The 14811-nt window shown below is 36.2% G+C and overlaps 3 protein-coding genes across 6 annotated transcripts; 1 reads left to right on the top strand and 2 right to left on the bottom strand.

Annotated features, from left to right (window-relative positions):
- Positions 1-344: 344 nt before the first annotated feature.
- On the top strand, positions 345-7207 carry LOC135163329 (zinc finger and BTB domain-containing protein 17-like). Of its 3 annotated transcripts, none has more exons than XM_064122695.1 (7): positions 345-499; positions 1125-1803; positions 2177-2404; positions 2496-2696; positions 2927-3577; positions 4740-4772; positions 6157-7207. In XM_064122695.1, the coding sequence occupies exons 2-7, from the start codon at positions 1144-1146 to the stop codon at positions 6421-6423; spliced, it is 2040 nt and encodes a 679-aa protein (XP_063978765.1). In that variant the 5' UTR covers positions 345-499; positions 1125-1143; the 3' UTR covers positions 6424-7207. The 3 variants fall into 3 exon arrangements, with proteins under 3 accessions (XP_063978765.1, XP_063978758.1, XP_063978774.1); XM_064122688.1 differs by having other exon boundaries at positions 2924-3577; XM_064122704.1 differs by lacking the exon at positions 4740-4772 and having other exon boundaries at positions 2924-3577.
- On the bottom strand, positions 7037-9993 carry LOC135163351 (cell cycle checkpoint protein RAD17). 2 transcript variants are annotated; one of them, XM_064122731.1, is made up of 7 exons: positions 9784-9993; positions 9629-9709; positions 8914-9470; positions 8345-8646; positions 7959-8239; positions 7550-7668; positions 7037-7177 (listed from the first exon to the last, which is right to left on the bottom strand). In XM_064122731.1, the coding sequence occupies exons 1-7, from the start codon at positions 9793-9795 to the stop codon at positions 7075-7077; spliced, it is 1455 nt and encodes a 484-aa protein (XP_063978801.1). In that variant the 5' UTR covers positions 9796-9993; the 3' UTR covers positions 7037-7074. The 2 variants fall into 2 exon arrangements, with proteins under 2 accessions (XP_063978801.1, XP_063978811.1); XM_064122741.1 differs by lacking the exon at positions 9629-9709 and having other exon boundaries at positions 9784-9992.
- Positions 9994-10444: 451 nt separating this feature from the next.
- On the bottom strand, positions 10445-14080 carry LOC135167322 (peptide-N(4)-(N-acetyl-beta-glucosaminyl)asparagine amidase). Its single transcript, XM_064130418.1, has 4 exons — positions 13707-14080; positions 12266-12979; positions 11449-11862; positions 10445-11170 (listed from the first exon to the last, which is right to left on the bottom strand). The coding sequence occupies exons 1-4, from the start codon at positions 13926-13928 to the stop codon at positions 10613-10615; spliced, it is 1908 nt and encodes a 635-aa protein (XP_063986488.1). The 5' UTR covers positions 13929-14080; the 3' UTR covers positions 10445-10612.
- Positions 14081-14811: the final 731 nt, after the last annotated feature.

The raw sequence follows: 14811 nt of genomic DNA, 5'->3' as shown, positions 1-14811 counted from the left end.
ATAATAATATAGTAAATTAACGGAATTACTCATAGGCGGTGTCACGAGATATGACTCGACAATCACGAAAAAGATCGTTCATTACTTTAATAACGTTTAAAATAACCACAAACATTTTATAATTCGATGAAAAGATTAAGATCTTGGCAGATCGTCAAATACAAATTTATTTAGACTTCTGGATTCCACAGGAAAAAAAATTAAATATCCTTTCAACCGAAAACTAAAGTTTGTAATATTCCTGTCAATGCCCCTAGTGGGCGGCCATCTTTCATCCAAAAGTCCCTAGTCAACTCTTTCACTCATTGGTTGAGAGAGAATGAAGTGACCACAGAGGGAGCCAAACCTATTCATCGATAAACATGTCTCAAATTATTAGAGTGGCGTCATTTAGTTGAATGGTACGCTGGTTGCATATCGACCGAGTAAATAGTTTCTCTCCAAATCCCGTGGTTTATTATTAATTGTTCTTAGACATCATTGAATAACAGCCTGAGCGGTAAGTACAAGTATCAACAAGACGATTAATCCTCCGGTCCTAACAAAACCCATTTTCTACCAACTCCGGGGCACTGCGGTACCTTGTAGCCATTTTGCTGTCCGTTGATAAATGCAAGGCAATCTCGTACCGACTGATTAGCCGCCGTCTCACTAACAATTTCAATTGTCAATCCACACATTTTCAATCATTTTCTTTCCCTTAATTTCTCAGAGTTTATAGGGTGTTAATTGGGCATTCATGGGGGTTGATGAATATGAGTGAATTTTAACAGTCTGTTGGGGGAATGGGGGGATCTCAATGGAGGCTAACACGCTCTCCATGCGCCCTATTGGTCGTTGCAGTCCGTTTCGACAATTTCCATAACCACATTTGACTTGTCTAAGATTAATGGACACGTTTATTGTTCACAAATGTCTATGAGAATAATGGTTTTTCCATGAATGTCATTGACACTGGCGAACTTATCTCGTTATTTGCCCTAGTAATGCATTAGATGTAAGGTTATTTACACTGAAATCTATGAAGATCCTTTTTACTCGCCTCTATTGCACGATTATTGTCGAATTTGATGAAAAGACGAGTTCCATTGAAACAAAACAACTTTTTAAAAAATATTCTCCAGAGAATTCCAAGGCCTCAGAATGGAAGTAGAGGAGTTGCAGGCGATTCTGGAGGCCAAGGATGGGGTGATGGAGGACCAGGAGGAAGAGATAATTTACGCCGAAGAGGAAACGGAACAACTTGAGGACGGCGAAGAACACACAGAGGAAATTGTCGAAATAATAGAAGAGATTGTAGTTGTAGAGGGTGAGGAAGAGGATGATAAGGAGGAGGACGAGTGTTCAAGACCTGAAAGCGTCACTGAAGTGGCAGAAGTTGAGTCAATGGAGTCCCAAGAGGATGACAGTCCAGACGATGAATCAAAAGGCCAGAGATCAGGCGGAAAATATAAATCGCAGAAAGCCACAACTTATGATGCTAAAGAAGATTGGGAGGAGGAAAATGATCCATTAGAGACTAGGGAAATCATCAGGCCGAAAAGATCTCATGTTACCACGCGAAGACCCACTGTGAATGGCAATAATATGCTATCGAATGGAAATGGAGAGGAACATAGTTATGAGAGCTCTAAAACTAGGTCTTCAATGGAGTATGAGCCAGAAATGAAGATACCCAGGCATGATGATGAGGATAGTCCTCATGAAATTGTGAAAAGCGCTGACAATGATTTGGTTTACACGGTTTTGGGTTCCAAGAAGCAGAGTCAGGAAGAAAAAAATGCAAATGCTCGCTACATTAAGGTGAGATAAAAGTTTTATTGTTTTAACACACATTTTTTTTATTCTTTTCTGTTAGTATATTTGAGCACAGACATGATTGAAAAAATAATCCTAGAAAAGGGATTAATTTATAATCGATTGAACTCTGTAGTGGAGAACTGTAACATCCTTAATAAGGATTGAAATTTTGAAAAAGGACTTCGTCTTCTCTTGAGTTATAAACCTTTTTTTACTCTAGCTTTGAGAGTTAGAATTTTCCCTTTCTGGGAACAAGTAGTATCTGCCAACTCTCCTCGAATTAAGATGCGTATTTTACTGCTCGTTGAGGTTTATTCATCCATGTGCACCCATAATAAAATACTTTATTTAACGAATAACTTATTCTTTCTGGCAGATGGAAAGATTAGAAGAAAATACGATCCCCGTGGAAGGGACAATTTACTATGAAGGTGATGATATGGGAACACTGTACGTCGCTCATCCCTTAAATGAGCATGAACAATATGAAATGGAAGGTGAACTCCCTGTCGAACAGGAGGGGCAGCAGGTCGAACAGCAAGAGCAATGGGATGGCTCTAATGAGGTCATCATGGCTGAAAAGGGAGAACAAGAAAGTCCGCAGGTACTTGTAATGATGTTATTAATTGGGCTATTGTCGTTCTCTCGTCAATTTGAATCACAACCCTTAACATCTTCGATATTCAATTCCACAGGATCAAATATTCCTTCATGAGGATGAGGATGGCCAATTATTCTTCAAAGATGAGCATGGACAGATGCAGCCAGTGTACTTGACTGAGGATGGAAATTATGCCATTGCAAGTAACAGTAGTGATGAGCAGGAAAATCAGGAGGAAAGAAATCGAAAAATGCATGAGAATGTTGAAGACATGGAAAGTCTTTCTAATAGACAGGTATACAAATATAATCTTTTTAAAATATTTTACAATTTGAATTATGAAGGTGGTATAATAATTGTCAAAAAGAAAAAACACTGGAAGATTTTATGGATTACTTTAAAAAGGCCTTAATGGAATTTATTGAGCCCATATAATTCTAGTGAACGAAAATCAAATTGATTGAAGCATTGTTCAATATAATTCTGTCAAACCTCTGTACAGATTTATTTCTAATTTTTCAGCAGTCACCATCTCCAACTGCTACGAACAATGATCCAGAAAATGAGGACAGCACAGTAACGATTTCCCTGATCATTTCAGAGGACGAAAATGGCCTAAAGAGAACTCAAGTAATAATTCCAACAGCAGATGCACTAAAATGTGAAATTTGTCAAAAGAGTTTTAAGAGCCAATTCCAGCTGTTGCGACACAACAGACTGAAGCACGCACGCGAGGAAGATATTACAGTACGCAACTTCCCCTGCGATTTGTGCCCCAAACGTTTTCCCGATCAAAATTCATTGGCTAAACATAGGAAAACACACACTGGAGATCGTCCATTCCAGTGCCTTGAATGTCATGAGCAGTTTCCAACTGCCAATTCCCTTCGTCGCCATATGAATCTTCACAATCCTGACTCAAAGCCCCTTCCATGCATCTATTGCGGTCGAAGATTCATCGATAAACCAACACTCCAAAAACATGAACAATCTCATCTTGCTGCGGAACAACGCACACATATTTGTGACATATGTCACAAACCATTCAACACCGCCAATGATCTGTCGATGCACAAGAAGAATCATGATCCTGATAAAAAGTTCGACTGTGAAGTCTGTGGACGTGAATTTAATCGACTTAATAATTTGCAACGGCACATGCTCGTGCATAAACAGGTATGTCATACAGATGTGGTCAATTCAATTATATTTCTTTATTCAGTAAGTCCACAGGGTTTTAATTGAGTAGCGAAGTGGTAAAAGAAGATAAATTAAGTCGCATTGTTGACCAGTTGGCAATTAATATCTTGGAATGATAATTGTCTAATAAGCGATGATTATCTTAATCCTGTGACGAACTCGTTGATGAACTCATTCGATAATTTGTTAAGTAATTAATCAATAGCGATTAAAGGGAGAACATCTATGAATTCATTTGAAATTAAAGTATACTGCTACACTGTTTTATTATCACATTTCGTAGACCATTGACTGCTTTTGATAACTTCCCAGTCGTTAGTCGTTGACTTGAAGGGCCTCGATAATTACAGACAATTGACGATTTTTTTTTTGTGTAAAACCTGATAAAGATGTCTTTATTTCAAATGTTGTCATTGCAATAACTGTGCCGTATCCTGCAGATTTACAAATATTGCTTAACAAATCAACTGGAGAATCAATCGACTTATCTCCCTCTACCACTTCACTACTGAATTGATTCTTGTTCCTGAATATTTAATTATTTGAGGATGTGATAGGGAGTGTTGAATGACTCATTACATTTTGTTCGTTGCATAATTACGTCCTCATGTTAATGAAGAAAAACCGAATTAGTTTGGTCGATGTTCTTCTGATAGTATGTGATGGAAAAAAGTTTAAATGAAGGTACAAGAAGATCTAGTGATCCATCAGTTTCACGAATCAATGGGAAAATAAAAGAGAATAACCTGAACTATTTTTTTGTGAGAAGATGTGGAATATTTGTTCTTGTACATTATTTGTTAGTGTCATTTCAGTCAGCAATATTACATCATCTGGGATCATGCAATAACACCTACACAGTTTTCAACTCACAATTTTTTAGAATTTTCCCTGAAGGTTGCTGAATAAAACAACTGTCATCCAAATATCTACATTCACAACACGACATCCTCACAATGTTATTAGTGAATTGAGAAATATAATATTTACGATTTTTTGCATTCCATTCAATATCTTAGTAATGGAGAAGTGTTGATATGAGACTAGTCTAAAATTGACCGTTCTCTTTTATTAAGATATCGAACTATTGTTGGAAAATGATTTTAATTCTTTATTTACCATTTTTGTTTTTCTATAGTCATCAAGAGGAGAATCATTCGAAAGAAATCAGGTGGACTTTCAATTTATTAATAAATTAATTTCTAAGAATAAAACAAATTTTCGAATATCTGCTGATAATTTTCCTTCCAAGCAAATTTGTAGAGTAGTGGTTAAGGGAAAAGAGTGAAAGATTTTTGGAAAATGTGAATGGAGCGAAAGTCATATTAGAATTGAAAACCCTATTGGTGAAAGCTGACACGCATGAGACCGTTTTTTAGTAGTGCAACCTCTTGCAAAATATCGATCAACACATCAGATAGCTTGGTTAAGAGCAATGAATCTACAACTTTCTTCTCACGATTGATAACAAAAATTTCGATGACAATAATATGAGTTACAAAATATTCACGGAACATTGCATATAAAATTAATTGTTGACTTAATCATTTGCTCTTATTGATCTAATTTTTTTACTGGTCTTATCTTTAACTCTGAGAAAGTTGATTGTCGGTCAGAAATTAAAAAAAAATGTGATGTAATAACTGAATGTCCCCATAACGATTGGATGTAGTCTATCATATCGCTTTTATTGCATGGCATGCTTGGTTCATTTCTAGCAGTCTTCATATCTTCGTCTGATTAAGGGCCGGATGGAAGGTTCTAACACTTCCTTTGCCCGTCCCTCAACAGCCGATGGCTTCAATTATCTGCGTATGGCGAGCAGTGGTGGATGAATTCGGCACTCGTAGTAGATTTCATACGCAATTCTACACTATTGAAAACAGCCTAATAGTTTAGAATTCCGGTTTGGGTTAGTTTTTTGTGATTTGATAATTGGTTCGTGCGAAATAAATCACAAGCGCCAAAATGTGTCCACCGTTGTCCTCCATATATAGATGATTGCAATTAAGGGATGTTGAGACCTTCATCCGAGTCTTAAAGCAGATATAGAGATTTTCTTACAAAAAAAGTCGGTGGAGGAACTCCTTTAAATTTCTTCACTCTTTATAAAATAATATTTACAAAATAAGTTTACATTGAATTCTTAAATTCGTTCGCTGTTAGTTCCGCACCGTTAGACGATAATATTCTCTGCAAAATAGAAGAAATAGTTCTTTCCATTGATTCAAAATATTTTTCAAAGTTTTTATTCTTTTCGGGAATTCATTGTGGTTCTATCACATCCTTAATTACTGTCAAACTCGAATTAATCACTGAAATTAAATCATAAACAATAAAAAAATTGATTCTATGTTTCTATTAGACGACAGAAGGGGGGTGGGCAGTTTCGGTAGAGCTTCCAGTAGAATATCTTATAAATCTTTTCATAATCCATCATCATCAAAGTAACGTCATATTCATCTAGATAAAACGAATTGACGACTGTTGTATTAGGGTTCAGCATTTTATTATATTTTCCATTAGTTGAATTCAATTTTTTCCTTCAATTTCAGCCAGGACAAAACCAGGAGATATTATCCTGTGACGTATGTGGAATTACTTACAAATTCATGAGCTCCTTGACAAGACACATGGTAACTTCTCATATGAACCCCGAGAAGTTGAGACAACAGGCTGAAGAACAGCGACGAAAACGAGAGAACAATTATAAACGTTATCTTGAAAATCGAAAGATGTACGAAACTCAGCACGTCCCCACATACGGGAAACGCCTGCACAGGGGTGCAGTCAGTAGTGATCCTGATGATGATTTAGCCTGAGATGAGGGTAATGATTCGCCGGGTTATCACTGGATGAATCCACAATTGGTACCATTGCGATGGTTTAGACGTTATCGACATCCGTAACGCCTTCAAAGATTAATTAATTCACATGAACTAAGTTAATCTAAAATTTAAGAATTCAAAAATTAATGAGAAACAAATATGTCTAAGGTTACATTTTAAATACATTTAATAGTATGATTGGAAAGACATCATTTAAAAATGTGAAGGATTCAATTAAATAATTATCTCCATGAATGTTTCATTCAGATCACGAAAATAATAAATGTATCCCTAAATCAGTTTTTGTAGGATTTATGGTGTATTAAGCTCATTTACAGTTTGCTCGGCATCCCTCGAAATGCAGATGATCATGATCTAAAGTATTATATAATATATTTGGAAAACAATGTTTATTTTCAAGCGAATTAGTCAAGAATATTTTTTGGTGTGATGACAGTTTTTTTTTCAGATTATTTTATAACATTGGAAGTTTGTGACATAATTATATTGGGATTTAACCGAATTATCTCTTGAATTAATTTCCCAAGAACACTTAATTTGAATTTTTCACTGCACAATCAATGACGAAAATAAAATAATACAATTTAAGTGATTCAAAGTTGGGGGATAATTAATTATAATTTTTCAGTTCTCAATGTTGTAATCTACGCCCAGAGCACTCTCCGATTTTTTTGGGTTTATTAATTGCTTGTAAAAACGCTCTTCTGCTATTCCCACGTCTCTTTGCCTACAAAAATAAACAAAATTATAATAAAAATCTGTATAAAGTTTTTTCACGACAAAATTTCATAGACCAAACTATGGATCTTCCAACATAATTTTTGTTTATTGATTTGCTCAACTCTTCAGGTTTTCTTCTCAATGTATGCGCGGTTTCTTGCAAAAAATATATCAGTAGAGTAAGTTGAACAATATAATTAGAATGCTGTTTGAATTTTTTTTATGTTCTGTATCTAATAATGTTTAAAAACAAGAAGCCCCGGAAAAGTTCTGACTTTTCCTCGAACTCGATGAAAATTTGACTGCAATTACCATGAGCAATATGATAGAATTTTCTATCAAAGGTACTACATTTGTTCTGAAAAGCTTTCACGCTTACATTTCTGGATCTCCCTTCCTTGGTTTTCTCACTGGATTCCATCTCGTTAAAGGGATCTCATTATGCACCATCGCTCCTCGAATGCACAGTGATAAATTCACATTTACCAAATTCGCCTCCTGAAATTAGTAAATTAATAAATTTTCATGAAGTGTGTCAGCGACTGCTTAGCATATTTCACGATTAAACTCACTCACGTATTTATCGTAGGAGAAACAATAAATTAATTACTAGTTTGGAACTTTTGCCCTCCTCAGTGAGCAGATATATTTCAATTCATTAAATTCAAGAAACTTGGACTTGGACTTTCAGTAAAATTTCAGTTTACCTCAATTGTCATTAAGATCTTACAGGATCAAGCATTATTGGGATGATGATACTTTCAAGGCAATGTGACAAATGGACTTACTCGATATTCCATACTGATCGTGTCAGCGAGACTCATGATCTCAGAACATCTCTCCACCTGGTCAATATTTCCCATTGTATTCAGATAATTTTCTTGCAGAAAATGAAAGAATATCTTGGACTGTGACCTGAAATAAGCAGCAATATCATCTGGATCATGTGTGAAGCTCCATTTGTCTCCTTCCACTACTCGTTTGGGATTAATAACCCGCCCAATGCCATGCAGAAGCCCCAGACTCTCCCCACGAGGTCCACAATTATTTTTGGAATGATGAGTTGGTACTAAAAAATAATCACTCGTAAATTTTGAGTGGAAATCACTGGCAATTGTGGGAGTGCACAATTGACTCTATATTCTTTAGAAAGAAATTTTGGAACAAAGATTACCTCTTAATGATGCAAAAATGGTATTTAAAATTGTACTCCTAACATCTCCAATGTTGTTAGACAGCACTTCATCAACAACAGCCTGTGTCACATTAACAAGATCCCCAAATCTCGCATTTAAAATCTGAGCAACACGCTTCAACATGTTTTTCATGGCAGTGGGTGTAGTAGGGAGAATATTAATTTTATTTATTCGAAATCTTTCCATAATCTCTGGGGGAAACAGTGTATATACCATTTTACTGCTTTCAGAGTCAGGACACAAAAATACTAATGGTTGTTTTCCCATTTCCATATATTGTCTGTGGAGCAAATAATTTCGTAAATAAAAATCGTAGATCATGATACACTAAATCTAAGAGAAAATAGTATTTAAGCTGGAGAAAATGTCTGGAAATAATGCTGGAGAAGAGGGTCTTTCGAGCTTCAAGTGATTAACAAAAGAGAGGTCATCACGAGTGTCTGGACAATATTACATGCTATGAGTCATTACTATTATTTATTTATTGTTGGTATGTCACTCAATGAATTCGATACATATCAAATTGGTTTTATAACGTATACAATACCTCAGCACTTCGTGAAAACTATTCTTGTCGATAGAATAGATGTTGGGAATATCCTTAACGAGTAGAAGGCGTTTTTTACCCTTGTTAAATACTGAATTATACCTGGTGGCTCTCACCAAAAACTCCATGAATTTATCGCTTTGACCTAAATATTTGGAGTCATGAGAATATGCAGAATCCATAGGAGAGATCCATTCAATAACGTCAAAATCATTCTCCTCAGCCAATACTTTAAGAGTGACTGTTTTTCCACATCCGGAAGCACCAGAGAGCAATAAAATCGTCGGTTTGCCGGTTACAGCTTCAGAACTTAGCCACTGAATGATCTCATTTTGTTTCTGCTTGCTTACAGATAATTCGGAAGCTTTTTTCGGGTGACAGGCTTCTAATATTCCAGACCAACTGTTCCTCTTGACAGATTTGTAATCAAAGTATTCAAAATCATCAACGAAAGTATCAATTATTTCATTGTCCACCGCTTTATCGGTTTTTATTCCAGGCAACTTCGCTTTGGACGACTGGAAGCCGAGATTCAGCTCGGCCCATCCACTATGGCTCTTTGAGATGAAAAGAAAGAAAACAAGAAGATCCGAAATGTTAGAATTTCTACAACCATTGTTTTAAAAATAATCAACGAAATAAATTCAATGTAAATTCACGTGGAACATTATTGTCTATGGAAAGGAGATTTGCGAGAACATAATGTGAAAAGTACGTGTCCAATCGGGAAATTCTGAGGAGATTTAGAATTCTGCAGTTTATTCTCGGGAACCATGTGAACGTCTCTCTCTGAACCCTTGCCATTTAATAATAATTAATTCTATTCATTTGACAATTGGCAATTTATTTGAACTGTGCACCATAACCAACCATGTTTTTCATTGAAAATGATTCTATCAGCTTCTTTCAATCGCATTTATACTAGCGATTCATGTAATACAAGTAATTTATGAAAAGAAAATTTTTTTCAGTTGGAATATTGTAGGAACAACAATGCAATTTGATTCAATCAATTCTTTGCTCCTTCCACTTGATTTGTTTACAACCGAACGCCTGTTGACTATCTGCATATGAATCTCTATTTGTCGCTCTCAGCTGCCAAAGTCGACGGTGGCGTCTCCCACCGTTGGGGTTATTGCTAACATTGGCGTGAGTCTTTGCTTTGTCCATCCGCTTTGCCAAAACTATGGACAAGTACCTCGGGACGCCATGTGCAGCGCTGTGTACTGCTTTGAGACAAAATGGCCGCTGCGCACGTAGAGGTCACTAACTACACTATTTACAAACGATAGAATTAATTTATATTGCGAAAAGTAATCATGTGTCGGCTATTTGCATACGAGTAATTGCAACGTATGGAATGGGCAGCAGAAATATTCAGTGTATTTTTTTTAATATGGAGACTCAAACTTTTATGATTCATGGTTTTACAAAATCGAAATCTTCATTTCTATATTTGACAGTGGAGTGATAAGGACAGGATATAGTGCAAAACATATTAGGAGATTTAGGGGTATTGAGTAATCTAGTGTACATAAATAATCACTTTCTTTTTATTTTACACGTGTGCATACCACTGCACAAATGACATAAATAATAAAACAATAAAACCGATGTACGTGGGTTTAGCTGGTAGATTTTCATATGAATATGATCTTAGATTGATAACGAAGGTTCTTGCCTTGTGACGAATTTAATTCTAGGATAACTCCAACGATATTGATAAGGAACATTCGTCAACGTCGTCCAGACTGTGACGAAATAATTGTGCGTGCTGCCATGCAACTTCTCCACTACCCCCAGATAATTCAGCAGTGACGTTTATCACCTTGGCATCTTTGAATACACTTGTGCTCATGGGTTTGGAGTTATCGAGTGTTAGTATGATTGATTTATTTTGTTGTGTTATTCCCTGAATTTTCCATCTTATTGAGGCACCTTGAAACGTCGCCGTTGTCGATGATATCTTGAAGGTTTTTATTTGAACTTTTTCGGTTTTATCACATAATTCGAAACTCCACGTGATGCTGCCCAGGTAGACACCTGGACTTCTGGAGACGTAGACCATCTGCCAATCGTTCTCTACGTTCCTGAAGACTCCTTTGGTTTTTGCTGTTCCCTCTCGCCAACCCTCCAACTTCTCGAATAGTTTACCCTCCTCGTCTTGGATTTCGTAATGGTCTTTCACGAGGTAGAGGCGGAGGAGGTAGCTGTCAATGCCTTCGGGGACTTTCCATATATGGGATTTATTCTCGTCCTGGAAGAGTGAAAATGAATTTAAGTGATGAGGCGTTCATTTTGAAAGGAACAGAATTAATAAGAAATATTGGATTCGTGAAATAAACTCATTCATTTCAAAAAATGAAAATTTTCTTGCCCCAAGTCTAATTTCCAATGAAAATAAGTCTTCGTTATTTCTCTTTCAAACTCCCTGTAATGAGGATAATTCAATTTTTAACAGGATGAGGAAAAACTCTACTTTTCAAGCTTGAAAAACTAGAACTCGCGGTTGAATTTTTATTACGACGAACTTACCGATGTTTCTCCCCTAGAAGCTCTCCAGGCAGCATCCCCAGAAATTCTCCCCCCATACTCATTACCATCGTTGTCAGGCTGGCCAGGGAGCCTGAGAAATTCAGCTAACTCCATGAGCCTTCTATTAACAACGTATTTCTTCCTAACTTGACTGTAACCCGGAGAACTCTGTCGTTCCTCATTGAGACGCCAAATGAGTTCAGCAAGATTTTCCTCAGTGCATAAGTTTCTGCGTTTCATCACAGAAGGCTGGTCCCTAGTGTAACGCCACGTCACGTCCTGAATTTCGTCCCTGGAATAGGCAATTACGTAGGATAATTTCTTTTTCCATCCTTTCTCATAGAGGAGGGGTCGGTCCATAGTATTTTCACAGGGATCAGCGTGCACCCATCTGTTGCCAGCTATCGACCAGACCTGCAGAAGTAAAAAAATCTTTTAAATTGTGCAAATGTAAATTTTTCATCGAGCACTCACAGCCTTTTTCGTGTAGTGCACTTTTCCTGTCAGCTCTCGATTTTTTAAAAATTACTAGATTGTCCCTGGTACTAACAGTTTCCTGTTGCCAAGGGACTTTTCTAATATTTAGCGCAAAATTTCTGAGACTTAGTAATTATTGACGTGTGAATTGCTTTCTAATTAAAAAAAAAATCCATTGAGGGGATCAAGGATATGACCATTGAACAGTCGATTATATACTTTGTATTCCTCCCAATTTTGACCAAACCAACCAAATTCTCACTAAAAAATATAATTGGATTTTTCCTTCCAACAACACTTGTGATTAAAAATAAAACAAGTTTTCCCGTGGAAATATTACCTCCGTCCACACATGATCAGTCTCATCATGAACAATTCTAGCATCATAAGACAACGCTCTGCAGACGAGAGTGAAGACATTGGCCCACTCTCCACATCGTCCCTTTCTCGTGGTCATTAAAATTTTGGGATCAGTATACCTGGGAAACTCCTCCTCAGTGTCACACAATTCACACTTGTGAATTTCAATTCTTGAAACTCTTGGATCACGTTTGTATTCAGTTCTATTGAACTTGCAGGTAGCCGAGCAGAAGCTGCACTTGAGTGTATTGACCCATGAGAAAAAATCATTCTTGAACCATGCGAGAAGCTCTCCCAGCAGAAGATCCTCTATTCCCACGTCATTTTCAATTCCAGTTTTCTCCTTTTCCAGTTCTCTCGCACCCTCGCTCTCCTCCCTTTGTTTCAGATCCCTTTGGAGTGCTCTCATCCGCTCCATTGCCCGCAATTTGAGATCTGTGATAGGCACCATGTGACGAGTCATTTCCTGGAGGTCTTGATCTTCGTATGTCAGGACATTGTCGAACTTTCTTTCGATTTGCTGCAGGAAATTTGGTTTTGGTGGATCCTTTGGCCTTGCTCCTGTCGATTTTCCAGAAGTTGGTGGGGGTGGTGAAGATATTGGCTTCTTCGCTTGGATATCCGTCAAGAGACGCTGAATCTCACGTATTCGGGGCAGTGGACTGTCGGTTGGCAGTGAGAAAAATTCTCCATCCTGGAATTTAGGGAGATATTCAGTGGAGAAGAGGTGAGTTTGGACGAGAGAATTTGAATGTCATCTGCTCTTGATTCTAAGTGAATTTTCAATCAATTTTCTCAAGTGACTAAAAAGAAAAATGGATCGTATCCCTCATTCAGAAATATCAAAGATCATTTCTGGAAATTATGTTTCACTTGCTACTCATGAAAAATTTTACCCACTTGAAATGGAGTTAATTGATACCACATAAACTTTGGTTCTTATCTTGGAATTGTCTGGTCGAAATGAATCTCTATACTTTGTAGAACTTTAAATAATGTATCAGAGGCTGTAACAAGTAGAACTCGTCATCTAAAGATTCAGAGTGCAAATGAATATTCATTTTTTAGAATTAAATTTCTTCAAGAAAACTTGCAAAACTTGGAGCAGAGTCATAAGTTTCATTTTGACAATAATGTCTTAATATCAATAAATAATAGAAACGTCAAATACAAATTTGAAAACATTATGCAGTCAGATTTGCTCCTAATTTAGGATAATTAAATTCTGAATGAGAAGTAGGAATTTATTTTTCATTGAAATGTGATGGGTAATGCATTTTATTGGAGTGCATCATGCGTTAGGTATTCGAAAAAATTCATCGATTTAATAATCTATAAATATCTATCCCATTTTGTCTATTTCTGAATCATAGAATCTCAGTGTAACCAAATTCAATGAATCTCTGGTATTATTCCCTTACTTCCTGAAATCCAATTTCGAAAAGGCATTCAACAGCTCCACTAGCCGGAAGTAATTTTTCAGCAATGACTGGATTAGCAACTCTGATCCTCCGATACTTTGGCTCCTGTGGATGTTTAATAATATTTTCACATAGTTCCCACAGTACATGTAATGCATTCTTCTTAATTTCACTGTCGTTCTCGTGGAGCAACTTCAAGCAATTTCGTAAACTACTGTCCATGGTGGGTAGATAAATCAATAGAATTGACAGAAAGAAAAATCAATCAACAACAAATAACGCCACGTCACTAGTAGATAGACGAATTTTAAAAATACATGATGCTTTAATCACGATCGACGTGCTCACGCCTTTGGAGGCTCACGAATTTCTGTTTTACCGACCGGGTGTTTATTTTTAAAAAGTCACAGCTGACGTAAGTATATTGATTGAACGGCAGCGGATAATTCACAATGTTGCTCTATTCAAATTAGAATAATTTGAGTGCGTGGAAAATAGTGATACTTGGATCGAAATTAAAGGAGGTAAATTTATTATTGAATTTAAAGGAAATGAATTCTTATTTAATTGAAAGGAAAATTAATTTATTATTGAATTCATTATTATTTAAAGGAGTTGATCTTGAATCACATTACTTTTTTAAAATTTGATCTCACTTTAATTATAATGCTTGACAAGGGCTATAAATAAATGACCTGATGGGGTAGCAATTAATATGAGATATCTGGAGTGAAATAATTTGTAAAATTCAAATTAAATGAATTACAGGTGCGACAAAATGTAAAAGAATCTCATTTTCAAGGATAATGATTGAATAAATATCCCGACATGACTAAATAATCAAAAATTTCACGATCCTTAGATTGCACAGTCAGAAATGGAGAAATCAATAAAATGCAAATACAGAATTTTGAAGCGTATTTAATTCAATTGATTTAATCAAACAAGAATAATTGAGCAAGTCATCATCGCATCGTAGTTTCTTTCAATCCGACAATGTGAGTAATCCAATCATAACTGAGCTAAATAAATTCTTAGTAGGATTTTCACTTAACTGACGTCCCAGAAATCAATAAATAATCGAAAACTTCGTTCTTCTTCCACT

The sequence above is a fragment of the Diachasmimorpha longicaudata genome, chromosome 1 (genome assembly GCF_034640455.1).
Source record: "Diachasmimorpha longicaudata isolate KC_UGA_2023 chromosome 1, iyDiaLong2, whole genome shotgun sequence".
Taxonomy (NCBI): Eukaryota; Metazoa; Arthropoda; class Insecta; order Hymenoptera; family Braconidae; genus Diachasmimorpha; species Diachasmimorpha longicaudata.
The sequence above is the reverse complement of the archived record's forward strand: the minus strand, read 5'-3'. Positions and strand labels throughout refer to the sequence as shown.

What these genes read in the sequence shown, in the direction of transcription:
- LOC135163351 (XM_064122731.1), bottom strand. An exon ending in AGAATTTCCCGATTGGACAC is followed by an intron (nt 9,471 to 9,628) that starts GTACTTTTCACA and finishes TTCATCTCAAAG; the next exon opens with AGCCATAGTGGATGGGCCGA. An exon ending in CATTTTTGCATCATTAAGAG is followed by an intron (nt 8,240 to 8,344) that starts GTAATCTTTGTT and finishes ATTATTTTTTAG; the next exon opens with TACCAACTCATCATTCCAAA.
- LOC135163329 (XM_064122688.1), top strand. Translation starts at nt 1,144, where the DNA reads ATGGAAGTAGAGGAGTTGCAGGCGATTCTGGAGGCCAAGGATGGGGTG. An exon ending in GAGAACAAGAAAGTCCGCAG is followed by an intron (nt 2,405 to 2,495) that starts GTACTTGTAATG and finishes TCAATTCCACAG; the next exon opens with GATCAAATATTCCTTCATGA. An exon ending in AATCATTCGAAAGAAATCAG is followed by an intron (nt 4,773 to 6,156) that starts GTGGACTTTCAA and finishes CTTCAATTTCAG; the next exon opens with CCAGGACAAAACCAGGAGAT.
- LOC135167322 (XM_064130418.1), bottom strand. Translation starts at nt 13,928, where the DNA reads ATGGACAGTAGTTTACGAAATTGCTTGAAGTTGCTCCACGAGAACGAC. An exon ending in CTGATCATGTGTGGACGGAG is followed by an intron (nt 11,863 to 12,265) that starts GTAATATTTCCA and finishes TTACTTCTGCAG; the next exon opens with GTCTGGTCGATAGCTGGCAA. An exon ending in CTTCTAGGGGAGAAACATCG is followed by an intron (nt 11,171 to 11,448) that starts GTAAGTTCGTCG and finishes TCACTCTTCCAG; the next exon opens with GACGAGAATAAATCCCATAT.